At 47.1% G+C, this 26,637-nt stretch overlaps 1 protein-coding gene and 1 pseudogene across 19 annotated transcripts in view; one reads left to right on the top strand and one right to left on the bottom strand.

Moving 5' to 3' along the window:
• Nucleotides 1–26,637, bottom strand: part of Ablim1 (actin binding LIM protein 1) — a 294,059-nt gene that overhangs the window by 143,969 nt on the left and 123,453 nt on the right. For 2 of the 19 annotated variants that reach the window (XM_028880961.2, XM_028880967.2), the window contains exon 1: nucleotides 12,693–13,086. The exons of 15 other annotated variants lie outside the window; for them this stretch is intronic. In XM_028880961.2, coding sequence (XP_028736794.1) covers nucleotides 12,693–12,708 — 16 coding nt within the window. In that variant the 5' untranslated portion in view covers nucleotides 12,709–13,086. Of the gene's footprint in view, nucleotides 1–12,692; nucleotides 13,087–26,637 lie in introns of those variants that run through there. 2 more of the 19 variants (XM_028880965.2, XM_028880956.2) reach the window with 2 other exon arrangements.
• On the top strand, nucleotides 24,804–25,830 carry LOC114701051 (annotated as a pseudogene).

The raw sequence follows: 26,637 nt of genomic DNA, 5'->3' as shown, positions 1-26,637 counted from the left end.
CACGGGGTGTGTGGATAGGGGATCGGGTGCTAACACACGGGGTGTGTGGATAGGGGATCGGGTGCTAACACACGGGTGTGTGGATAGGGGATCGGGTGCTAACACACGGGTGTGTGGATAGGGGATCGGGTGCTAACACACGGGTGTGTGGATAGGGATCGGGTGCTAACACACGGGTGTGTGGATAGGGGATCGGGTGCTAACACACGGGTGTGTGGATAGGGATCGGGTGCTAACACACAGGGTGTGTGGATAGGGGATCGGGTGCTAACACACAGGGTGTGTGGATAGGGGATCGGGTGCTAACACACAGGGTGTGTGGATAGGGGATCGGGTGCTAACACACAGGGTGTGTGGATAGGGGATCGGGTGCTAACACACAGGGTGTGTGGATAGGGGATCGGGTGCTAACACACGGGGTGTGTGGATAGGGGATCGGGTGCTAACACACGGGGTGTGTGGATAGGGGATCGGGTGCTAACACACGGGGTGTGTGGATAGGGGATTGGTGCTTACAAAACTCATGTACTTAGAGGGGTTTAAGATACATTTTTGAAAACTCACGGAGGTTGTATCTTGAAACAACAGACTTTCCTGACCCACATGGCTGTCAGCTCCATCTGAGCCACCGTTCCTGTGAAGCGGCATGCTCCCAAATCAAACTACGTTCTTTCCCACCACACAGAGATGACTAGAGCCATCCAAATGCTGCCTGAAGGATGTGGGCACCAAGACCCAACAGGTAAAAGTCATCCAGGAGTCCAATCAGTGAACAGTAGGACATGTTGGCCACGGTGAACCAACTCCTGTGGGCCTGTGGTATCTTGGCATGCTCAGGATGACAAGCCTTGCTTTCCTGGAGACAAAGTACAGACATGGAGGAAACGGGTGGGCCTTTCCCTGGACATGGCTCCGCTTGGCTCCCTCCAATGATAAGAAGCCACTCTTGGGCTCAGGCTGCAAAAGTCCCAGTTCCGTTTGGATCCTGTTGTATGTCACAGGAGTGATGACAGATATGCCCTGACCCCCAAGGAATGGCCAAGCCTTTCCTGCTACATGGGAGGTCTTGCTAGGACCTTACCTCTCTCAGACATTCCTGAGGGAAGAGGCACACTCTCTCCAAAGCTCCCAGAAAAACCCTGATATGTCAAAACGTGAGTGCTAGATGAGGAAGTGAAGAGCGGAGCCATGGCTGGGTGATACTGTGCTTCACTGAGGAGCCATGCCCTAATTAGGACAGTGATACATTAAAAGTCTTGCTGAGACTTTAATAGTTCCAAGTGAAAAGCCATAGATTTAATAGAAATGCACCTAGTGGCTCTAAAACAGGAACACCCAGGGTGGAGACATGCTTGTCCAAAGGAGAACCTTACTTGGTTTTCATCTAATAAAACTTGCTTGGTGGGCTCAGTTTTCCGGCTGTAAAGTGCTTCCCCAGCATGTGGGCATAACACCCTGGGTTCAGTCGCTATTGCTGCCTAAACTCGGTGTGGCAGGGCACACCTGTATCCTAGTTCAAGAGGTAGAGACAGGAAAATCAGAAGTTCAAAATCATCCTCAGTTCATAATAAGGCTTTCAGGCAGCCTGGGCCACATGTGTTTCAAAACAACGACAACTACAACAAAAAATATAGAAAAATGTCACATGATGTACATGTCCTAATCAACTGGATTTCAGACTTCTGGGCTTGATCCTTTGGGAAACAAAATCAGTTGTGTGGGTCATGATCAGTATATCTAAAACAGAGAAAGAAGGCTTGGAAGCCTTACATGACTTTTTTTAATCAGCAATAACTTTTATCATTTCATTTGGTTATAATTTTATGTAAATTGGTGTTTTGCCTACATTTATGTCTGTGTGAGGCTGTCAGAACCCTTGCAACTGGAGTTACAGTTTTGAGCCACCATGTGGTTGCATGAACCTGGGTCCTCTGGAAGAGCAGTCAGTGCTCTTAATGGCTGAGCCATCTCTCCAGCCCCATTTTATTCATTTTTTATATTTTTGGTTGTGAGCTTAGCCTTTAATGGCTGAGCCATCTCTCCAGCCCTCATTTTTTAATTAAAATTTGTTTCATAAAAAATAGTGTTATCTCACCTCCCAACTTCTCCCAGATCTTCCCCACCTCCCACCTACCCAACACTATGCCCTTTCTTCCTCTTTCTATTTAAATAACAACAACAAAAACCAAGAAACACACAAAAAAGAAACCTACAAAAACACAAAAAAATGAAAACCAAAATATACAAGCAAAAGATCAATAAGACAAAAAAAAATGCCTAAACCAAGCAAATGAGACAGAGGTCTACTAAACCACCATTGAGTTCACTAGTGCTGGTCAGCTACTCCTGGGCATGGGGCCTGCCCTAAAGTCTCATAGGACTTTGATTCCAGACACGGGTAGGCATCAGGGTCTGACTTTTTCCTGTGAGTACTGGTGAGACCCGTGGTTGAACCTGGAGGTCCTGTGCCAGAGGTCTGCCATAGGGCTCTTTCTGCTTGGACTGCGTAATTAATTTGTAGAGACAGTCAAATTATTTGCTAGCATCTAAACATATGGTGATCCTACAAAAGAATCTCCATTTTTTTATATGCTTTTGAAAACAGAAGGTCAAACTATAGTCCACTATGGGTATAGATGAATAGAGTGGTAGTCTGTCCTCTTCAGAGAGGGTTACATTACACTTTCCAATGTGCCAGTCTCACTCTGTTAAGTCACCTGTCTGGTTCTTAGAGGCTCCGTATAAACCTATGACCCTTTCTTATCCTCCTCCAATCTAGCATGACTCACAAAGCCTTCCTGTACTTGTGGGGAACAGTAAACCCTGCCACACTATCCAGCTCTGTTTCTCCATCAAGGGGCCTACACTTTATAGATTCTATCTCATTAATTTGATAAAGAGTTTCTCAATAATCCTTTAGCCAAGGCTGCACTCCTGTTCATCCTTCAAAGCCCAGTCAGCCATAACCACCTAACAGAGTTAACCACTCTCTGCCCTGCCAACGTATATTCATTTAATAGTTCTCAGGTGAATACAGTTCACACTGTATCACAATGACTTACATATGAGCTCCTTGACAGAAAGCGAGTACTCTCTGGTCAAGTCTATATTTTATTTGCTTCTATATCTAGATCACTTTCTTCTCATAGGGTTTGGAAATATCATTTCCCAAACAAATCTAATCATCTCCTCCACCATACACAGAATTCCTTCACTTTACTGAGCATTCAATATTCAATGGGTGATTACTGTGGAGTAGACACAGTGCTGTGGATTCAAACTGAACCAACCAACAACCCGTCCATCCCTGATATTAAGAGGTTTATACAAACCCTGAAAGGCTCATCTTCAATGCTCCCTGTCACATTAAGCCTTTTTCACTTCCTTCAAAACAGTGACTCTTTCTTCCTTTGGGTCCCCGAACACTGTCTACATCCTTCTCTTGCCCACCTTCTGTCCTCTGTAATCACATTCCTACCAGCACCCCTCCTAACACTAACATCAATCTACTGAAGGTAAGAGCTTCTCAGAGGTTCCATGCTAACCCCAGTTGGGTGTGGTGGCACACAATGGTAATATCGCACTTGGGAGGTTGAGGCAGGAGGATCAGAGTTCAAGATCATCCTTCAGCCAGCTACATTGCAAATTTGAGACCAGCCTGGGCTACATGAGACCCTGTTTCAAAACCAAAAATAAACAATAAGCAAAAGGTTTAGCCACAAACTATCTCACAGCAAACAGACCTCGAAAAACTGATTTGGTCAAGGCCACTCCTAGAATCCCACAGCTATGCTTCACCTCCAAGCTTGGGCTGGGTCCTCCCGATGAGCAGGAGCAGAGGGGTGCATGCTCAGCACCACGGCCCAGCAGACCCTCTCTGCACCGTCAGCCCCAATACTCTTGACCCCTCACTGTCTACTTAGCGAGGGTCCTGTGATAGGAGACACCCTTCTAACACATGTACCATTTGTGGGACTCCCCTCCCAGGGCCTGGAGGCTCAAGCCCCTGCTATTTTTCTGGAGGGTTCTCAACCCTCTTTCCCACTTCCCATCAGGCACTGCAGTGAGGAATAGCCCTGCTATCTTTGATATCTATCTACTGCTCTTAATTCTTCTGAAACTTCTCCCTTCTCATGTTTTAACTATTGAGCAGCAACAGAAAGGAAGGAAAGAGAAAGGATACGGATGCACTGAACATAGACAGGGTTTAGTGGTAATGAATGAAACACCCTACACTTTAAAAATGATGTATTGGGGTTCCCCAGAGACTAAAGAGAGAACTGTAGGTTTGGGGAGCCAGAGACCTAATGTAGCATCTTTACCCAAGAGTTCCACAGAGCTCATCAACGCAGGAAGCACCATCCCCAACTTTGAAAGCTGTGACTGATACCCAGCAAATAACAGGTGTATATCTGAACACACCTCTCTCATGACCTCAAATAAGTCACCTTCCTGGAGCCACAATGAGCTCCAACCCACCTCACAAGACCACCATGTAACTTCCTCCCACCCTGTGCACACCCAGATCAGGCAACGACAGCAGTTTCTTGGCTGCAAGGATGTCACGGACGGCTGGTGCTGTTACATAACCGCTCTACACAGCAGGGCCTCAGGCCAGCGAGATGTCTGCTGCTTTCTCTTTGTCACCTGGTCATTGTGAGCAAGATAAGGTTTGCAGGAGAAATGGAGACAGTGGTGATATGACAACAGGAGCCGTCTGCAGGACCGATTATTCTACCCACGGAAATCGGACCACTTACACGAGGTCAAAGTGTAGTCCCTGGACCAGGACCACCAAGATTACCTGAACAGGGTCAGGTTCTACTCTAAATCTAGGGAATCAGAAACTCTGGAGTCAGGGACCCGGAAATCTGAATCTCTCCAGGAGATCCTGGAGGGTTGAGCACCATGGCCCTAGACCATGATTTCCCTTAGGTTTTTTTTTTTTTTTTTTTAAGCCAGCATCTTCCTTGATAAACCCACGTTATTTAAACAAGTCAGCTTGGTTGATTATGGTGGGACCCAGACTCACTCCTAGTGTCCTTGGAGCACATTGGACCATGACAATATTAACCACATCAGGACCATAACAGCATGAATCATGTCACTCTACACAAAAATATGTTTCAGAGAAAAGAGGTCGTGCACACAAATATTCACTCTCCCCACTGTTAGCAAACTTTGCCCTTGAATCACAGCTCCCGCCAGTGTGGGATAAACAATACCTGGGGTCTGAGTCACTCTCGCTCAACACAATGAAATAGGAAGCTGGGCGGCTTTCAGCTGCCATGCACCCAACCCCGCTCAGCCATGATGGGAAGAGTTCCCATACCACCCAGTGACCAGTGAAACGTCTGGAAATTTCTCTGGCTTTTTAATCCTGGCCTTGAAAAATGCCAGTGTTTTGGCTTTGACACTGTCACGAGTTCCTCTTTATCAGGCTACACTGGGCCGTGACTGTGGCATGGAGAAAGTCAAAGCCATGCCCCACAGTAGGGTGAGGCCCTGGAGCAGGTTGTTTCTGTAAGAAGTTGGAAAATCCACCTTGCTGTTGTGTGTGTACATGATCAAGTGTATATTTGTGTAGGCCAGAAGATAACCTTGAATCACATTCAGGCACCATACATCTTGTGGATTTTTTCTTTTTTCTTTCTTTTCTTCTTGCTTTTTTCAAGAGAAGTTCTCTTACGCTGGTGTGGTGGTGAATGCCTTTAATCCCAGCACTCGGGAGGCAAAGGCAGGCAGATTTCCATGAGTTAGAAGCCAGCTTGATCTACAAAACGAGATCCAGAACAGCCAGGGCTACACAGAGAAACCCTATCTCCAAAAAGAAAAAAGAAAGAAGGAAAGTTCTCTCATTGGCCCAGAACTTGCCAGATAGGCTAGCAGGGCTTGCCAAGGGAGCCTGGCAGCTACCTGTTCCTTCCCACTCAGTACTGGCATCATAAGTGTACTGAGTGGATGCTTGGGATTGAATTCATGTCCTCACTGGCTGAGCCTCTCCCCAGCCTCGTTCACTGACCTGAAATGAGGATTCTGGCAACACGATACAGTTTGTTCATCCTTCCTCGTTACTTGACCAGGTGTAGGAAAAGAGCCACTTCCCAAAGTTCAGGAGCAGCTAAAGAGAGGGCGGGCCGACCCTTAGCGCAGATGTCCATTCTCTGAGGAGTCTTGACTTCATCAAATATTGCTTTCAGGAGCTTTGGGGAAACTCCGGCAGCATGCCCTTCTCTCAAATGTATGCACGTGTTTGACTGGCTGGGATGTATTATTTTTCTAGATTATTATTATACCTCAATGAGTTGTTGCATAGGGTATGCATCTGTTACGGGTTTGTTTTCAATGCGACCTTCTTTCCCGCAGCCTTGGGAGGCACACCTTGCAGACAGCCCTTCTGGAGTGAAGACAGGGCTGTCAGACTCACACTGGTATGAGTAGCACCTTCGTTTGTAAAATAGTAAGAGCAATTCACACTTGCATTTTTTTCTGTCTTAAGTGGAATGTGATGTCAAAAACCAGAGCTTTCCCAAGATGAAAAGCTCACAACTGAGTTTCGTGAATAAGTCCTCAATCGAGACAATTGATTGTGAACCCCTGGTAGCCTGTGGTATCTCCTTTAATCAGTAACTTTCCTTTAGACCTTACTTAGGAAACAGCCTTGGTGTTCCCTTAAAAACCTTGGGGTTAAGAGAAATGATGACATACCCCTATAATCTTAGCACTCAGGAGACTGAGGCGGGAGGATTATGAGTTTGAGACTAGCCTGGGCTACATTATTAAAATGAAAAACATAGATGAGTCAGGAACAGAGTGGGGATAGTAGGGCCATGGACATCAACTCCACCATAGGAAGGGTTGAACACTCAATCCTGAACTGGAAGAGTCCTTAACTGAGAGAGAGGGCCTTGAAAGATGACCCTGTGGTCACCAGGCACAGGTGGAATCCTTACAGGACACTGAAAGAGCCACCGTTCTGAGACGTCTCAGGAGGCGACAGCGGGTTGGAGCAGCATTGGGCGGTGTGTTCCCTGGGTGGGTAGCGTCTGCCTGGGTGTGGGGCAGGGGGATGGATCTAAAGGAAAAGTGGTTACCACTCCAGGCAGGAGCCCTTCCCAGCTCTCCAGGCTGTTTCACAAGTTCATCTATGAGGTCAACCCATGCTTGTGGAGAGCACAGTGAGTGCCTAGTCCACACAGGTGACAACTGTCTAGTTTCTCTGTTGTTGACTTAGTGTGAAGAGTCATTTGGGAAGAATTCACAGGAGGGATGGGCCTCCAAGAAGCTCCATAAGGCAACAGAACTTAAGTTTCTGATAACATAAAGAAAGAGGACCCTTGCATTTCTCCTGGGTGCAGCATGGTCAAGGTTGGAGGGTACAACCCCTCACATAAGACTGCAAATAGGGAAGGGGGAGGGGTCGTGAGCCCAGGTTTGGGAGTCGGGTGCGGGGAAAACTCAGATCTTCTCTTTTGTGGCTAAGCATTCTCTCCACATGTTCCCACCCCATCTGTTGAGTGGGGACACCCTGAAAGACTAAAGGCAGGATGTGAAGAGCTTCCATTTACACACATTCAATCAAGATTTAATGATGGCATTACAGATGAAGCCAAACAAGATGGATTCAGAAGGCTATTGGTTTAGATGGGGTTTGGGAGGAAGCTCTCTAAGGTCTTGGGGAGAAGCCTAAAGGACCAGTAGGGAACCTTGCCACTTATTTAAGATTTCCAGCTGGGAATGGGATGACTAAGAGGATTACTCCGATGCCAGTCTGTAGGTCACATTTGAGACACGGGACACCTCAGGGGCTCCTGGGAACAGAGCAGCGGCTTTTAGACATGTCAGGCCCTGGAGATGCTGGACACAGTAGCTACGACCAGGAAGGTGTAGTGTCAGCTTTTCATGGACACCTAAGATCTAAGGTACCTCCAACGGAATGATGGAGCCACTTCTAAAACCTTGAAGAGTGCAGCACCCCAGGATAGCTATGGATGCCGCCCAACACAGCATCACAAACCTACACCTGATGAGGTATTGTTGTTGTTTGGTAACACAATTATGGAGTTCTCCAGTGAGAACTTTGCAGATGCAATATCTGTCACAATGTCACTGGGCACGCTTGGATTTGTAAGCTGTGAGAGCTCAGCATCCCACACAGGAAGGACCACTTGGGCCACACTTTTCTAATCATACCCGAGTGCCTTATCCCTGATACTGGTTCAAGGCTTATTAAAATGAACTTCTCTCCTCTCTTTTCCACCCCACTCCGATTACCTCGTCTCTCCTGTCTTCTCCAACCCCTCCTGAGCCCTATCCAGACCTAACCTAGGTGAGAGGCCGAGGGTGACTGGTCACATGCAACCTCCAGCCCCAGCAAATTCATATGTCAAACCCTCAGGACCTTAGGCTTTTATTTAGAGCTGGGCTCTCGACTTAGGCAGTCAAATTAAAAGGTCCTCCTCTCTCATTAGTTCCCCTGTAGAAAGTGGGGACTATGGAGAGGGAATGCACACTGTGGACGACACAGGGTGGGGACAGAGATGCTATGGTGAGTCTACAAGCAAACGGATGGCCAAAAAGGCCGGCAGAGCACTAGAAATCCAGGGCGATGCATAGTCTTCCTTGGGGACCCACTCAGAAAAAGCCCCAGCTCTGCAGAATTCTTGATGGTGGACTTGCATCTTCCAGAACTGAGACAATGACTCCTGTTATTTAGGCCACCAAGTGTGTGTGTCCTGTTAGGCACTCCCAGAAAGACTGACTTATCCAGCCCCTCACCCTACTCCTCACGTCTCCGACCAGGTCCCATCTGTTCTTAGATGGGTGCTTCTCTCAAGCCTAGCATCTTATTTCCATTGTGACTTGTCACATATCTAAATATCCCCAACCTTTAAAGGCCCAGATCAAGAGCCATCGGCTCCAAGATGGCCGATCAGAATGCTGTGAAGCCCAGCTTCAGTTTAGACACTTCTTCCACTCTCAGTCACGTGTGAGCCTGTTTCACTTCAATGGTAGATGGCCAAGAGACAAGGGAGCCGTCGTGTCCCGTGAGTACACGGGACCTTCCTAACCCAGAGAGTGCAGGCTGGGTATGGTGCCGGGGTGGGTGTGGAGGAGTTCCCAGGAGGAGTGGATTGGTGAGTGCTAAACGGAGTGAGGAAGAACAGAGCTGGGGCACTTGTGTAGCCACAACCGCTTCTGGGAACCTAGTCCATTTTCAGCAACTGAAATGAGGCGGGAAAGAGAGCCATCGGCCCTCCCCACCCTTGTCTGTGCTAAAGCTCCCGGGGGTGCTGGTTCAGCTGCCTTCCCGCGAGGAGTCTACACCTCTCCCTGTGTGTTGGGGAGACTCCTTTAGTTAAACCTGAAAGACACTTATGCCCAAGGAATCCCAGAGTCCCACTGCTCCCAACTAGACTGATTTTGTCGCCCTTCCAACCCCATCACTACCCCCCCACCTCCATCCCCTGGGGATGTCTAGCAATGTCTGGAGACATTTTCAACTGTCACAAGTGAAAGGTCAAAGCCACCAGTGTCTAGCAGGAGAGAGGCCAGAGTGCTGCTAAACACCTTGCAACACAGGACAGGGTCACAAAGAAGGAGCCAACTGAATGGTAAGGAAGGCAGTCAAGAGATGTGCTGTAGAGACATCTGCTCTGTGTGTGTGTGTGCATGCGTGCGTGCGTGAGAGAAAAAGAGATGTGTACACTCTCCCCACTCTCAATTGTCAGGTAGAGAGCAGACATCCCTCCCTTGTAGGAGAATGAATATTGAGACCTCTGTTCTTACAGGAAACAAAAACAAAAACAAAAATAAACAAAAAAAAAATAAGAGCCCAAGTCTAAAACTCCATTAACCTGAATACGCCACTTTTGCATCTAAACTCTTACTTTTTCATACAGCCACAGTTTCCAAGCCACAATCATCCTTTATTATTTAAATGAGATATGTCTGTAACTTTATCTCTGGGATTTACTTATTGTTTTTTCCTCAAGCAAACACACAAACAAATAAACTTACAAAAAGAAACAGATTCATTTAGAAACTGTGCCAGAACACATGTCAGTTAGCCAGTCACAGCTTTTAAAGGAGTATAGTGTATCCCTGGGGTTGAGATGGTGAGTGTTTGTGTTGTCTCCAGGAAGACGGATATTGACCGATAAACCCACAAAACCCTTTGGAGCTTCTTAGACGATGCAGCGAGGATGAGGCGTCCTTGAACACATCGGGGCAAACAACCATTTCATCAAGATTCTAGGATCGATTAGTGCCTGCAAGTTCGAGCGAACGGGCATCTGGTCAGGAGAACAAAGATAACAATGGCCAAGGATGTGAGCTGCGGATGGTCTGCACCGGCCAGCTCTGCACTGGCGGGCCATGCTGGCTGAGTGGAGGCCTGCTCTCCAGCCATGTCAACCCCAGCCCCCCTGGGCAGAGACTGAGGAAATAACGTGAAAGCAGCCTTAGACACTGGAGTGAGGTCAGCAGGGGGCCAGAGGCCTGCCTTGCTCCTTGGCGTGGACACCACAGTGACCAGAGCTTGCTAGGGGGTCCCCATCAGCTTCAGGGGGTCTGGGCAGAGCATGAAGAATGGGGTATTGTTAACATTCCAGATGCAAAAATGCCAGGTCCCCTGGCAGCTCTGAAAAGTCGGAGCATGGACGGGGCAGATGCTGAACCCAGGGCTGAAACGTTAAAAGATGGAGGTGGCGGCGCTGCTGGGAGGCTCTCGGTCCCCAGCAGCAGAGGCCTCAGATGTTCACACCGGACACCACGTCATATAGTCCAGTTATTAGCTGTGTGACCTTGAGCCGCTTCCTTACCCTTTCTGATCCCTAGCTTGCTCATTTCCAGGATGAACGCCTGGACCACACTCTCCCGGGGCCCATTTCACTTTACAAACTAAGGAAGTTCCAGTCTCTCCATGAAGTCTCTCCATGAAGCTCGTGTAACCACCCATAGAATCCCACCTTCCCTGCTGTTGGCTGACCGCTGTAGTCAGAGCAGGGATCAGCAGCGTGGACGGACATAGACCTCAAAATGAAAAGAACAGCCTCTAATCAGCGGCTGAGGGCTAAGATAACACTAGCATGTGGCCTCCTGGGAGCCTGCCCGGACTGTTCCAACGAGAGTGCCCAAGCATGGACATCGGTCATCTAAGTGAGGCTTAGGAAAGACGCCATTTGAAAAGCCCTGACCTGCTGCCCCAAGCCCCACAGGAACAGAGTGGACCAGTGGCTTCGAAATCTCCACCACTCATAAATAAATTACTCACATTGGGACACAGATCCATTAGCAACAGAGATCTGGGTCATGTTTTTTCTAGTTAGGTGGAAGGTACATGGAAGACAACCCAGGGTCCGGCAAATGCCAATGTCTGGATTTTACACCAAAATAAAGGAAACACCACCAGAAGCGTTCTTCTTCATACCAAATCACCTCACCATTTTTTCACAGAAAGATCAGAGCAAAAGTAAGTGAACCTCAGGGGTGCAGGGCACAGAGCAGACCCTTGGTCTGGGGGTGCAGCCTCAACACTAACAAGAGGCACAGTGGTGTCTGCCAAACCAAGCTGAAATTCCAGCCAAAGCCAGTTCAGCACTTCATCTCACACCTATAAAGTAGACATAAAGAAGTCATTGAGGCCGTGCAAAATAGGCTGAAAAGGCAGTGGTGGTGGAAACAGTGTCCCACACGAGACACCATGACAGTCACAAGCCTGCCGGACAGCAGAACTGAAGTGATCCTTCACAACAGACTATCATTTGATGACACTCTCTAAAACATTGTCAAGGGGAAAAAAAAAATCAAGTCAGAAAAATGGCCATCGGATGGTCCTACAGAAGGTCCTCTGGAGCTCTGATAAGGTCACTTCTAATTTGTGAACCCAGTTCCACTCTAGAGGGGTCTAAAGCGACAGCCGCCCACCATTGAAAATGGAGGATGAGAGAACAGTGGTCACGGGCTTCCCCCTTTCCCGGCTTTGTTTCTGTTACATTTTACTTTTAAAATACTAGCTGGATCACATAGTACTTGAATGACTAAAAGCAAGCTATTGTTGTGTTCTTTTGCATTTTCCAAACAAACCAACTAAATAGAATTCAATTTAAAAGGCTTATCTTAATCTCGGGGCCACGCCCAGTAGGTAAACAATACACACCTGTGCAGGCCACGCCCTCCCTCCTCTTTTCACATTCTTCTTGTGCGGCTGCTTAGAGCATCCTTTACGAAGGTGTAGGGAGGAATAATTTAAGCTAATCCTGAACCCCTTCCAACACCCAGGGGCTCCTCTCAGCCACACTAGCTAGGCTTGGGCTTGTCCACTCACAGCCCCACCCAGGTTTAAAGACCCTTCGTGACAAATCTTAGTGAACTCATTGATGGAGGATGGAGCAAAGAGAACGGAGGCTTGGGTGGGAGGTGGACGGCAACTCTCAACCCAAATCACAAATCCATTGGCAATTAATCAAAAGCTCTGCGCACCCTGAGCTGAGTCCAGTTGTGCAATTCTCCTGCGATGGGCTGAGATTTGGAAGCTAGGTTCCGCGGAAACCCAGACTTTGTCCTACGGAGATTCTCTCCCCGAACATGTCTGCCCGGATTTCGATTGATCATTGCTCATAAGGTGCCCCAGCGCCGCGGGGCCATTGCAACTTCTGCAAGCATGCACGGTGATCGATATTTATAATTACCTTTCTCTTTCACCATGGCAACGGGGTCCTTGGCCGAGGGCACCGAAAGCAACAGGAATGAACTCTAGGCGTGCCAGCAGACCGATCGGCTGCGGCGGAGGCTGCGAGGAGACGCCCCCGGCACCCACACGCGAAGTCCGGGGCAGCCTAGCGAAGTCCCGCCCCCGCCGCGGCTCCCACGCCCGCCCGCACGACGGCCGCGCCCTGCTCCCGGACGCTGTCGTCTGGATGAAACCACTCGCTCCAGCTGCTGCGGTAGCAAATGCAAAATTCCAGTGTTGATCTCCGGTCACTGACACCACCTTGCATTCCTGACGCCCGGGAAAACGCTCCGGAGCCCTGGCTCCTCTCCCAGGGTCTGATAAATGATTGCCGAAGGAGGAGGGAGGCCAAGCCACACACACAGCCAGGGACTGTTCCCATAAGTAAACTCGTCATTTGTTAGCTTGTTAGTTTCCTATGACAGCTGCTTTCAATCCTGATTACAGCCTCTTTCAGGCAAACTGAGTAAGCAAAATTGGCCTTAATAGAAAAATAATGCCGAGGCTCCTCCAAGTTCATTTTCCTCTGGAAAAAAAAAAATGAATAATGCCGTTTGATTTTACACACACACACACACACACACACACACACACACACACACACTTTTTTTTTTTTTTTTTCTGAATTGGGGCAGGAGAAAGGAAGAGGGGTGTGAGACCGAGAGAGAGAGAAAACTCTAGCTGAGGGCCTTTCAGGATTCAGTTCCTTATCCCTGATCAAAATTAAAATCTGACTTATCCTGCTGAGGAAGATCCTAGCTTCTTCCTTCCCTCTGTTTCTTCAGCGTTTTCCTCTTAAACGGTGTGGTTGGACATCTGTGAGGAGAAACCCTAGCCACAATTAATGGGCAAGCAGTGTTGGCTGCTACTACACAGCCAGGACTGGCCTGACTTGACTTGCAGGGAAGGTGGCACCGTGTGGGGAGGGCAGTGCCTGGCTTTGGCTTTGTGACCTATCCGGTCACTGGCAGGTCTGCCCGCAGAGGACTTCCTGGTTCACAGAGCTGCGGCCCACCCCCTCCGAGCACCTATCTGCCGATCCAGCGCCATGTGTCTTACACGCCCATTGTATACATGTGGGAGAGACGCGATAAGCAGGAGACAAGCCAGACGTTGCACCACTCAGGGAGACGAGCAGATGGCCAGCCAACACATCTTTCAGAACCAGAATGCACAGCCAGTATTAGACTGTATTTACTGCAAATATTTTAACGTGTTGGGTCTAAGAAGCCAGGGGAACAGAAAGGAATGGAGCCGCCCAACCTGCCGCGGCTTTGACTCAGAGGGTGCCCCTGACGGCTGAACTAAACTGGTGGGCTGGGGAGAAGGAAGAGAAACACCCATCTCTTCATCGTCGTCTTGGGCAGGTCTTGACTGCTGACCTTCTGGTGAGTAGAAGTATCAGAGCCCGAGCAGCTGTGACATTCCTACATCTGTGACTCAGGGCTTTACTATTGATAGCTTGAAATGTCTCCGTCTGTAAATCACAGCGGCTAAGTCCCAACAGCTTCTGCGCTGTCTTTTCTATGACATGCTTCATCCACACTACCCCTGCCACCTTGGAGCCTCCCTGGGGCTGGGTCACACTTGTTCTGTCAGTGGCCAGCTGGAATATAAGCACCGAGAAGCCTAGAAGTAGCTTCTCTAGCCTCCATTCACACACATGAGCCAAGCGCAGAGGGATGCCACGGTTCAAGAACATCACAGAAGGAGACAAGCTCTCTGCATTCCCTGACTTTTCATGGCTAAATCTGCACTTGGCTACTTTGCCTGCCCTAATCACCTGAGCCGTTAAAGAGATGTTGACAAGTAGAATCAACCGCAGAGAGCTGGAATCAGCTCCATCGGCGCGCCTAGCAGGTGTGTGTGCTGTTACGTTTGCTGCGTAAATAGATCAGGATTGCACCTGAGCATGGCTCTCGGAGGATCTCCTGTTATTCAGCTGAAAGCTGAAGAATGGTGGGACTGCAGACCTGGTTCCAACCCCAGCACCGCACAATAAATAAAGAAAAAATAGAGTGGAGGAAACAGCACACTCCTCCCCACCCCTCCCCTTCCCTCCCTGCTGGACATCACAGTGAATTCTTTTGCTTTTTTAGCTCAGGCCCAATCACTCCTAGGTGCACCTTATACTGTAAATGTCACTAGTCCCATCCCCTCCTTAGTCCATGTGACAGTTGTGAACTCTGACATTTACACTTACCACACCAAGCTGGTCTCATTGCAAGTTCTGAACATACCTGTACACCTCTAAAGTCCATTCATTTTCAGAGACACTTTCTCTACAGAAAACTACTACACAGTGGCTTAGACACACACACACACACACACACACACACACACACACACACACACACGTTTTCCATGGAAAGAATCTGTACTGCAGTCAGCATGGATGACTCACCAGCAGTTCACTGCTAAACAACAGCCCTGTGGCAGAAGCCCCCTACCCATCAGGCATTGCTACTTTAGGATAAGAGCGTCCACTCTGCACTCTCAAGACAATCAGAGGCGACTGCTCAAGTTATTTTTGGAATGTGGGAGAATAAAACCATTTTTTTTTTTTTGTCTACTTTGCCTTAGGGCCAGATGCTTCAACAGAAGTGAGCAGAGATATCTGCTTGTTTACACTGGAAGCTGGGAGGAGAGGGGGAGAGAAAACTGAAGCGGTTCATGAGAAAGGCTCTTTATTTGAATTTCTAAGGATGATTTCCAGTGAAATACCTCAGCCTCCTCTCACTGGGATGAGACATAACACAGCACTGACCCAGGGCTTTACATGCCGCTTTCCTCTCAACCTTCACCTGCTCACTGCTACTTTTTCTTCCACTCACAAAATGAAGCCAAGACTGTCCATCATGACCAAGGAACAGAGACCATATTGATGGAGAGAAAAGGCTGGCAACCTCTCCCCTCCACTCTTGGTAATAAATCAAGATCCATCACTGAATAGAAATGCCCGCTAAGTGGAAAATGTCACCACCGGAAACAGGCGCTGTGGAAGAGCCCTCTCCACAGCTGAGCTGATGCACAAACACCTGTAAGGCAGGGACGCCAGGACCCTTTCAGGCCCTAGGACCCTAAAGTGCGCAGGTAACATCTCTACACCTCTCGGTGGCCTCTCTAGCAGAATCCAGTAGAAACACACACACACACACACACACAGTGCACACATTCGTATACACATACATAGATCACACATCACACATGTGTTTATACACACATACACACACACACACACACACACACACACACACACACACACACACACACAGATAAAACCCCCAGAGAATGAGTCTCTTACTTTGTCTCTACTTTATGCCCACATCTGTCTCCCCCACCTCAGATGCTAATGGGATGCTGGCCAATGGCAGGTGTCATGCAGACAGTACAGAAAAAGAAGCACAAATACTCCCGGAGAGACTAGGACGGCGCTGAGGACACTGCACAGGCAGGTCTGAGCCCCAGCCGGGAGGTCAGGATAGGAGGTGGGTAAGGGCTGGCTGGGACGGGCAGGGAGGAAGAGCTGGCTGGGACGGGTTGGGAGGGAAGGACTGGCTGGGACGGGTAGGGTGTGAGTGACCTCTCCCAGCAGAGGTCATGGGACAGAAGGTATCAAGTAGCTGGCTGCTTGTAGGCGGCAGAGGAAGTACAAGCTTAGGTGTGTGGGAGATCAGAGGGACTCGCCATGCTGCGCCATGCTATGCCTTGCCATGCCAAGGCTGGACTTCAGAGGTGGCGTGGCTAGACTCTCAATCTAAGCTACTTCTTTATTCTGAAACTGAGTTCTAAAGTCCTTGGCTGCATCTCAAAGCCCCCATGACCTGTTTCCAACAGTGTGCAGTCAGTGTCTATTTCCTATATTCAGCAGACCATCTGATATGGACTAGATGTTCAGGAAGTGTCTGGGTTTGTTAGTTTATTTAAACATCTCTCTGATAATAGGAATGAAAGGATCACTTTACACACCACACATGCAGCATTTTTAAAAGCACAGTTTATTTGGGATTCTTATGGTTCCATAGTGATGGCTTCATACCCATAATGGGGCTATGTGCTTGAAGGCAATATATACATGAAGGCATATCATTTATTTCCACCCCCAAGTACGTTCTGTAGATCCCTCAGGGACAGATGTCCTTGTGAGTGCTTGAAATGCAGACACCTGGCCTTCACTGCTGGTCTGATGACCCAGATTCCAAGGTCTGAGCTACAGCCAGCTCCCTTGGTGATTGATGACCCCCAGTCCAGCTATCCAGCCCACAAAATTGGAAGACAGCATAAGATTTGCAAACAGCTATGTGCATGGCATCACATTGAAAAAATAATGCTTACAACTCTCCATTGGCCAAAATAACGATCTGTGAGGCAGTTACCACAACCTTAATGAAAATTTACTGAAAACAATGACTACAAACGCCCCTACCATCTGAGACACATCCCTGCCTGTCTGGCTCCCCGGGGGCCCACTAACTCTCGAGGGCTCAGCAGACAACTCAGGATTTTTGGTAAATGGTCTCACCCACTCAATGCCCAGCCGAGCTCTTGTCCTGGAGTCCTTAGGGGAGAGGGATTTGAGTACTTGTTTCCAAGGCCTCCTTTGTGGTCCTCGGGAGCCAGTTCTGCGTTTGGATCTAAGCACAAGGCTATAGTCAGGACAATGCCTAACGGTTGTTGTAGTTTTATAAAGGTCGCTATGAACAATCCGCCGAGGAGAGGATGAGGAGAGCAAACATAAAATCCGTTGTCTTTCTACAGCCTATTACTGGAGTTTGAGGAATCATTTTAGATAGAGTCTTACAGACCTCAGCCTAATGTCAGGCACACGAGACGTTCTCTGAGACAGCTCTGACTAGTTAGAGGGCATTTTGAGAAACAAGTTACTCTCGGCTGTCTCATTTTCCTTCCTGTCTCCCAGGTAGAAGTTCAGTTTTTCAGCCATAGAGCAACCAATTTTTATCAGGTAGGGTTGCAATGCCTCATGGCAAAGCTCGCTCGCTCTCTCCCTGATAGTTACTGCCACCAAAACCCAGACTCCAGTGTTTATTTTTGCAAAAGATTATGAGCTCTCTTGGGAAGGAGTGTGTGTGCACTCTGTGTGTATACATCTTGTTATGGCGTCTGTAGTCACACAACAGTGACATTAAGTAGGAATGCAGTATTTGAGGAATACTAAGCATTTTAGCCAATGGTCCCTTACGGTAATAAATACCTGGACGTAAGTACCTCCCTGGAAGGAAAGTTTATTTCTAGGTTTTCATCCACAGGCAGGGGCACCGCTGCTTTCAGACCTGTGGTGGAGAATGCATGCCATCTCATGGCTGTGTCCCAGAGAAGAGGCATCCTCCGAAGGGCACACCCTCTATGACCAGAAGACCTCCCTCTCCGCTCCACCTTTACCATTTCTACCACTTCCCAACCTAGACCCTGGAACACAGGAGCCGCAGAACATTCCAGAGCCAAGTACAGCACTCAAGGGACAAATGTTGACAGCCCACCACAGGAAAGCCAAATTCTAAACAATCATTAAACAAGCAACCAGACTGACTGAAAAATCCAACTCTTAATTTCCTTTTAAAATTAAAAAAGAAACTTAATCTCTTAGATAAAAAATGAATTTAACAATCGCTTACAAGTATTTGCCAAGATCCAAACTGAAAATGACCGTGAAGAGAAAGCGAGCTGCGAAGGACTTGAGCACCACTGACTTGATGAAGCTGCCTCGGTGACCTTCGCTCACTCCCTTTTTGTCACCATTTACAGAGTGCCAATCATGGGTCAGCCACCATTCCAGCCTGGTCACCATCACCACCTCACTTTCCTCATCACTGGATGAAGTACGTATTAGGACACCCCAGAAGAGCTAAGAATCAGGTTGGTACAAGTTCAAAGTCACAGACTCTACCCTTGGGTAGCTGGGTCTTCCATTCTGTGAAGGTTAAGGTAATCTCCCAGACTACACACACACACACACACACACACACACACACACACACACACAGTGACAGACAGACAGAGACAAAAAAGACATGTGAACACATATCCATGTAAGTGCTTGTATGCATGCATGAACACACACATTCACACATATACTCATGGAGGTATGTACACATGTCCATGTAAGTAAACAGATGCATACACATACATATACTCAAGTGTACACACACACACACACACACACACACACACTACACATACAGAAGCAAAAACACTCCCTTCAAGTGCCCAAACACATACACACACTCACACGGAGATAGACAAGCACACATGTCCACGGAAGTCATGTGCAGTTCCCCATGCTTGTTAACACTTGGTACTTCTTATAGAAGTCCTGATGCAACGGACATGGTACTACATCTTGCCTTGTATGTGTAATGTAATCTCTTTCTTGATAATTTATGCTTCGTCTGATGTCAGACTTCATGTGGCGGGATCTGTTATGGCAAGGGCATCATCACCTTGCCCCTTCTAGATATGGCCTCACTGGACAGCAGAAGTAGGTGCCCAGGTCCACACATCTTTGACAGTGCTGTTCAGTCATTAGCTTTGCCTAATCATTCTTAGGAAATTCTGGTGTTGTGGTTTACATAAAGAGTTAAAAGTTTCTCTTTATTGGTTACAGAATTTTGCAAGATATGAAAACCCTGCATTCCCTACCCTCATTGACCTCTCAGCCTCCCCATTACGCCCTGGCACCGTCCCGGAAATCAGCCTTTTTCTCATTCTTCTGGGACATTTCAGTCATCACCCGAGGGACAAGCCAAGTCAGACAGGCAGCACGAACAGCCATCACTCCCTTTGTGACCACAGAAAGGACAGCTTTAGGAGGGACTGCCACCCACACTCTTCACTGTGAAAATCGGCAATTTGTATGACTAAAGAGGCATTAACGAAGACGAAAACTAAAGTCACAGAGCACATTTGTCCAGGATTGGTGACACAGTTGAGCAGAAATGACCCCACTTCCTGTCTGGCCTCTTACCAACACTACATTAAAGTCACACTGGCCACACAGGAAGCCTGCTCATTCACGGGCTGGGTTTGGATTCCAAGCACTCTGTGCCCAGTGGCCTTGGGCACATTATTTTCCCTCTGTGGCATTCAGCAATCACTTCTGAGATTGGTGGCAACACACTCCACTGGTGAGGTCATAGTAAGGACAGGGCCAGCTTTGTGGGTGTGCAACCTGTGCAAGGTGTGGTCATAGTGACATCTGTAACAATACAGTCTTTCAAGTGACACTTTGTAGGTGAAGTCCAAAGGGACAATGGAGCACACATGCTACCAAGTGAGATATGTATGGTGTGTGTGTGTGTGTGTGTGTGTGTGTGTGTGTGTGTGTGTGTGTTCATCCCTGACGTCCCATTACTATGGTCTGTCTGCAGTGCCCCATGAGCACAGAACTTCTAGGCAGTGGTGATGCAGGCCTTTAATCCCAGCACTGGGGAAGCAGATGCAGGCAAAGCTCTGTGAGTTCGAGGCCAGCCTGGGCTACAGAGCTAGTTCCAGGACAGCCAGTGCTATACAGAGAAACCCTGTCTCGAAAACAAACAAACAAAAGAAAAAGGAAAGCAGGCGAGGAGCCCCGTGGCTTCCTTTCCACCCAGCCCGCCTTCAGGGTAAGGCAGTCACTAGTGCTGAAGATGGCAGCGCTGAAGGTCTTGGCTAACGGTGGGCAGGAGCACCTGAAACGAGGGTGGACCATGGGTGGGGGTGGCAAAACTAAGTGTGTAAGTAACTTCTACGCATGTGCCTAAGAAGCAGGAAGCACTTTAGGAAAAAGGCGAGGCTGGGAGATGGTGTTGGGGAGAGGGAGCACTGATAAATTGCCATTGGAGTAAAAGTACAGAGGGAAAAGAATGAGCTGAGTGGGCGTCTGCGGACACAGATAGCCAGGCCGACCAGGCGGAGTGGAGGCAAATGTCCCGAGGGAGGAGTTGACCTGGGACGTCAAAGCCAATGGGAACGGGGAATGTAGGTGGAGGTGGAAGGGGCTGGGGACCTGTGTTATTGCAAGACCCTTGGCCTTTCCTGCTGAGCTGGGCAGCCACTGAAGCTTCTGAGCACAGAGCCCAGGATCTGATGTCATCTCAACAGGACCTCTCTGGCCGCAGTAAGTGACCAGAGGGAAGAGAAGTGGGTGAAGGTGCAGAGCACTCAATTAGGACACAAAACAAACACAGAAAAGACCTCCAGGCTGAGAAGATGGCACAAGAGAATGGAAGGCAGGAGACAGCAGAAGTTAAAAGAGGGCATCGACATTAAGAAATGAACCAAACAGATGCCAACAGGATATCCAGTTCTGAGAATGTGAGATGATTTCAGTGAATGCAGAAGAAAGTATGCAAAACAAATAACACAGAGGATAAAGCTTCACACTTATCCCACAAGAAAAAAAAAAAACAGCAAAACAAACAAACAAACAAAAACCCAAGAAGCAGATTAAATACGACAACGGCTGAGTGTAGATCTGAGTCTGCAAATTAAAAGGTATACATGTAGCCGGGCGGTGGTGGCGCTCACCTTCAATCCCATCACTTGGGAGGCAGAGACAGGTGGATCTCTGTGGGTTCCAGGCCAGCCTGGTCTACAGAGCAAAATCCAAGATAGGCACCAAAACTACACAGAGAAACCCTGTCTTGAAAAAATATATATGTAATAGTTTGGCAAAAATTTATATAGCAAGCTAATTCAAATCACAGACTAAACTTTGGACTCCAGGGGTGTTATTATTCTCCAGATAGCCAGGCAGGAAAAACAAACAATCAAAAACCCTCACCATCTACACAGAGAGAGACCCGAGCGCTGACCTTAGAGTCCCAGCAGTACCAGCCTCTAAAGGTCCAAGGGCCGTGCTGGGCAGCCCTGACTGAGGAAAGGGTGTATTTGAAGAACCTCACATTCACCCAAAGCTGTTGAGACATAAAGGCAATGGCAGGCAGACCCAGTACACATATGTGTACACACACACACACACACACACACACACACACACACACACACACACATCATTGCCGGGGAACTACATTAGTTATATCTGAAGGGGCAGGCATCACAGGGACTAGTATGTGCCTGGGTTCCCAGGGGTGGGTGTTAGAGGAAGCCCGGGGCAAAGGAGGGGGCAGCATTCTCACAGACTGCAGATTTAGAGCCATCTAAAAGAAAAGCAATCTAAGTTATCCATATTTTTATGCCAAAAAAAAAAAAAAGGAAAAAAATCGTATTGTTCGACAGATCACTTTTAAGCAGTCTTCCAAGTTAGATTATAGAGGTCAATGGGACAATACCCTGAAGAGACCAACTATGTCCACCAACCAGAACCTAGTTTTTCTCAAGCAAATCAATGATTTATGGGATCATTTTATTGTGCAAACATAGTGGAATTTGTAAGCACACATGCCATGCTTAAAAGCTGCCTCCTTAACATATGTAAATGAGCTCACTTGGACTGGCTGAGATAATTGGGGTCAGAAGCAGCAACAGCCTGATAAACAAATATGCCCCAAGTGCCTTTCCAGCTGTGGTTAGTGTGAGGGGAGAGGACCGGCTTAGGACACTTACGGAGCTTTAGTGGGATGAGCCCTTTATAATGATAGTCCACTGTGCTTACATATGTAAGAGCTCTCTTGAAGTGCTTAGACAGCTGCACGCTGCTGCACACTGCTGCAGGCTGCTGCAGTGCAACCAGAGACTGAGTGCTCGGCACCACGTGCCACGTGTTGCCGGGTTTCTGCAAGAGCTGCCGTCTAAGGCGGCCCCCACTGTCCAAGCGGCTTTCTTCCCTCATTCCTGCAACCCGCAGCAAGAAGGAAAACATTTTGTCTGTGTGCTGCATTTATTGAAGTTTAGGAGAAAATTGAACAGAAAGAGAAATGCTTTAGAATGTAAATTTTTTTCTTGGATTGAGATCTGAAACACACATCTTGTCTTTCTTGAATAAAATATAAGAGCTCTAAAAATCTTTGCTGGATATAAATTTCTGCAAAGAAATTTTTTAAAAAATCAACTGACCCACAAAGAGAGTGTTAAGCCACAAAATCCATCACGAAAAGCCAATTGAACAAAACTCTTAAAGAAATGAATGATTGCTGAGTCATTAATTCTGCTAATAAACACTTCATCTGTGCCCCTACGGCACGGAGCATTTCCTCCAATAGGCTGAAAATGGCCCAATTCAAGAACAGAAACTGAGCCCTCTCTCACTTACTTTCTTGTGATGCAAATAGGAAAGTTTCCAACTCATTTTTAAAGCACTGAAGAAAGAGATTTGAACCCGAGACACCAAGAACGCGCTCTGTGGCTTTGCAGAAGAACTGCTTGCTATGTGGGAGATAAAGAAAAGCTTAAGTGCTGGTGCTTGTTTCCAGCTAGGGAAAAGCTTGAAACGCTGGTCAGGCTGGACATCTTTTCTCCAACAGCCATTAATGTAGAAATTGAACTGGATTACTCCTGGGTTGTTTTTTTGTTTTGCTTTGTTTGGGGGAGGGCTTTTGATAAGGAATTTAATAAAAAACGTGTTGGAAATAGTTGCTCACATCCTTGTTAAACTCCTAATTAAAATTGGCCAGCTGAACTGTGGTCCGTTAGGTCAAGTTTGGTTGAAGTGTTACTGGACACACTGACATCACACAGCATTTCCATTGAGGATAATAGGGGACTGAGCGGTGACCTCGATCACCAGGCAGCTACTTATCCAGTATCCGTGTCCCTGCAGGCCTGACTGATGCCTACAAAGCGATTACAGAGATTGCCTCTCCCCTTTAAGGACAAGTCAGGCCTGTGAAAGGGTAAGATGAACACTAGATAAGATACACACTAGAATCCTAAGTCAGCACTTGGAGGATGTGATTTGAAATAGAACTGGGAACTGACTAGAATATTCTAGTGATGGGAAAAAATGACCTTACCAACTGTCTGGGTCGGGATGGACAGAGGGGAGGCTCGGTGCTGGCAGTGGAGCCACGGGTTTGAACGTTCTCTCCAGACCTTTCTTTCTTTATTCCATGGGGTCTCATGCCATGTCATGAGAATTATTCTTCACTTGGGCTGCACACCAAACCCTTATGACTGCTTTTGTTTGTTTGTTTGTTTGGGCACCATGAGTCAGAATTGTGTCTTATATTTTCTGATGAGTTCACCTGCCATTCCAAGTTATCAAACTGGATAATAAAGACTTTTAAAGAGCAAGCAAAGAAATCTTAAGGGCTGTAGAGGGCATTTGCAGAGCAAGTAAAGAAACCAGGTCCATAATGTCACAGAGTAAAACCCCAGCTTCCTTTGCATAGTGTGTTACAGACCAATACGTTGCAGTGATATGAGCCGCCTTAAAGAGTAAGATATCAAATATCCAAATAATGTAGCTACTGTGGAAAATAGTAAAAAGGCTCTCAAATTTTTCAGTTTAGAATTATCATATGCCCCAGTAATTCCACTCACTGCTAGATACATACTCAAGAGAACTGGAAGCAAATGTCCATAAAATATGTTATACACAGTGTTCACAGAAGTACTATTTATAATCACCCCAAAGTAGAAGTAATGAAGCTGACTATACAGAATGTGGTATATCCATGTTGTAGAATACGATTCATCCATGAAGAGAAAATGAAGTCATGGCACATTCCATAACATCAGTGAACCTTGAAAATACTACCTAGTCCAGTGGCTCTCAACTTGCGACTTTCAACCTCTCTGAGGGTTGAATAAACCTTTCACAGGGGTCACTTAAGACCATCGGAAAGCACAGATATTTACATCTGATTCACAACAGGAGCAGAATTACAGTTATGAAGTAGCAAGGAAAACAATTTTTTGTTGCGGGTCACCACAACACCAGGACCTGGATTGAAGGCTCTCAGTGTTAGGAAGGTTGAGAACCACTGCTCAGGTCAGGAGACGTCAAGCACAAAAGATCACATGTGTGATTCTGATTTTGTGAAATTCTAGCCCCAAGATTAGTTCTTAAGTACACATAATTAAAACAATATTATCCACTCAATTCAGTGATTTAGATGAGAAAGTTTCCTGTGAAAATAGTAACTCAGGGCCTGAAAATAAAAATAATCTTCAGAGCCTGAAAAGAAATGAAAAACAAGAATCAATAAATCAAAAATAGCTTTTCCCCCTTAGAGTTGCTGGGCCTGCAGGCCTGTGTGGAGCTGCGATTGCGGGGTTTCTGTTCCGCAGGATGGGGTTTGTGAAACTTGTCAAGAATAAGGCCTACCTTAAGAGATACCAAGTGAGCTTTAGAAGGCGGTGAGAGGGTAAAACTGATGATGATGCTCAGAAACGATTGGTGATCCAGGTCAAAAATAAGTATCACACACCCAAATACAAGATGATAGTTCATGTGATATCATCATACTGTTGCATACGCCCATATAGAAGAGGATATGATAGTCTGCGAGTCGTGTGCACATGAACTGCCAAAGTACGGTGTGAAAGTTGACCTGACAAATTATGCGGCGGCCATTGTACTGGCCCGCAGGCTTCTCAATAGGTTTGGTACGGACAAGATCTGTGAAGGTCAAGTGGAGGTGACTGGAGATGAACACAATGTGGAAAGCATTGATGGTCAGCCTGGTGCCTGCACTTGCTATTGGATGCAGGTCTTGCCCGAACTACAACTGGTAATAAAGTGTTGGGGCCCTGAAGGAAGCTGTGGATGGAGGCTTGTCTATGCCTCACAGTGCCAAACGATCCCTGGTTACTATTCTGAAAGCGAGTTCAACACAGACGTACACTGTAAGCACATCATGAGTCAGAATGTTGCAGACTACATGCGTTACCTGATGGAGGAAGACAAAGATTCTCACAAAAACAGTTCTCTCGGTACATAACGAACAACATACTCCAGACATGATGGAGGAAATGCACAAGAGAGCTCATGCTCCATCTGAGAGAATCCAGCCCATGAGAAGACACTGAGAGAGAAGTGAAGAGGAGGAACCATCCCAAAATGTCCCTTGCCCAGAAGAAAGATGGGGTTGCTCAAAAGAAGACACCTCTCCTCAGATCTCAGGAAGAAAGCAATTTTCTATGAAGATTTTTTTCATAATGACAATAAACTTATTGACCAAGCAGCTAAAATGAATGAATGAATGAATGAATGAACGAAATAAATAAATAAAAAACAAGGCAGGGCAAAGCAAGTGCAGGTAGTAGAATGAGGTGGAATACGCCCTCCCTCCATTTTCTATTATTCAAATCATTGGGATAATTTCCTTTTGCTCATATTTTGGGTTAATTTTATCTATTTTCCAGCTCTAATGTCAAGTCCCATTTTTCTTTCCATGGTCTCTTTGCATTCTTTCCTTTGGAAAATAACTACATTGGTTATCTGGACAACTATTTTATCCTCTCATATTGGGGAAGGGGGGAAAATGAGGAAATATGTTTTAAGGTCTCACTAAATTTAGAAATATTTTTCTTTTTATGTTCTTTATAGGGGTTCATGAGCTATTTGCAATGGAATTGTTTTATCCATATTTTGCACATGATGAAAGTGAGACTCAGAGATATGAACTAGCTTTTCTGGGCCACAGAACTGAAAGGAATGGGACTGGACGACTTTGAAGTTGGCCAGCGCGGCTGACCCCAGCATTGCATCTGAAGCCCCTGGGCTGTGCTAGGCTGCTTCTCCGGGCCTCAGCAGCTGGGCAGAGTGGGAAACCTTCCTCCTCTGATTTCTGCAAGCATTTATTCATTCATTGTCCACACACTTACACATCCTTTTCCATGGTAGATACTATAATGTACTAAAAACATAAACACGGCTCCCTCCATAGCCTCCGGAGAAACTGAAGGAGAGAGGTTATACACAGGCCACTCACACAGAAATGTACACAGGCGTTAGGAAAGCAGAGGGCAGCATAAGGAAGGGGTGTGGACAGGCCTCTCCAGAG

This window comes from Peromyscus leucopus, chromosome 1 (genome assembly GCF_004664715.2).
Source record: "Peromyscus leucopus breed LL Stock chromosome 1, UCI_PerLeu_2.1, whole genome shotgun sequence".
NCBI lineage: Eukaryota > Metazoa > Chordata > Mammalia > Rodentia > Cricetidae > Peromyscus > Peromyscus leucopus.
Note: the sequence above shows the minus strand (reverse complement) of the source record. Positions and strands in the feature narration are given on the sequence as shown.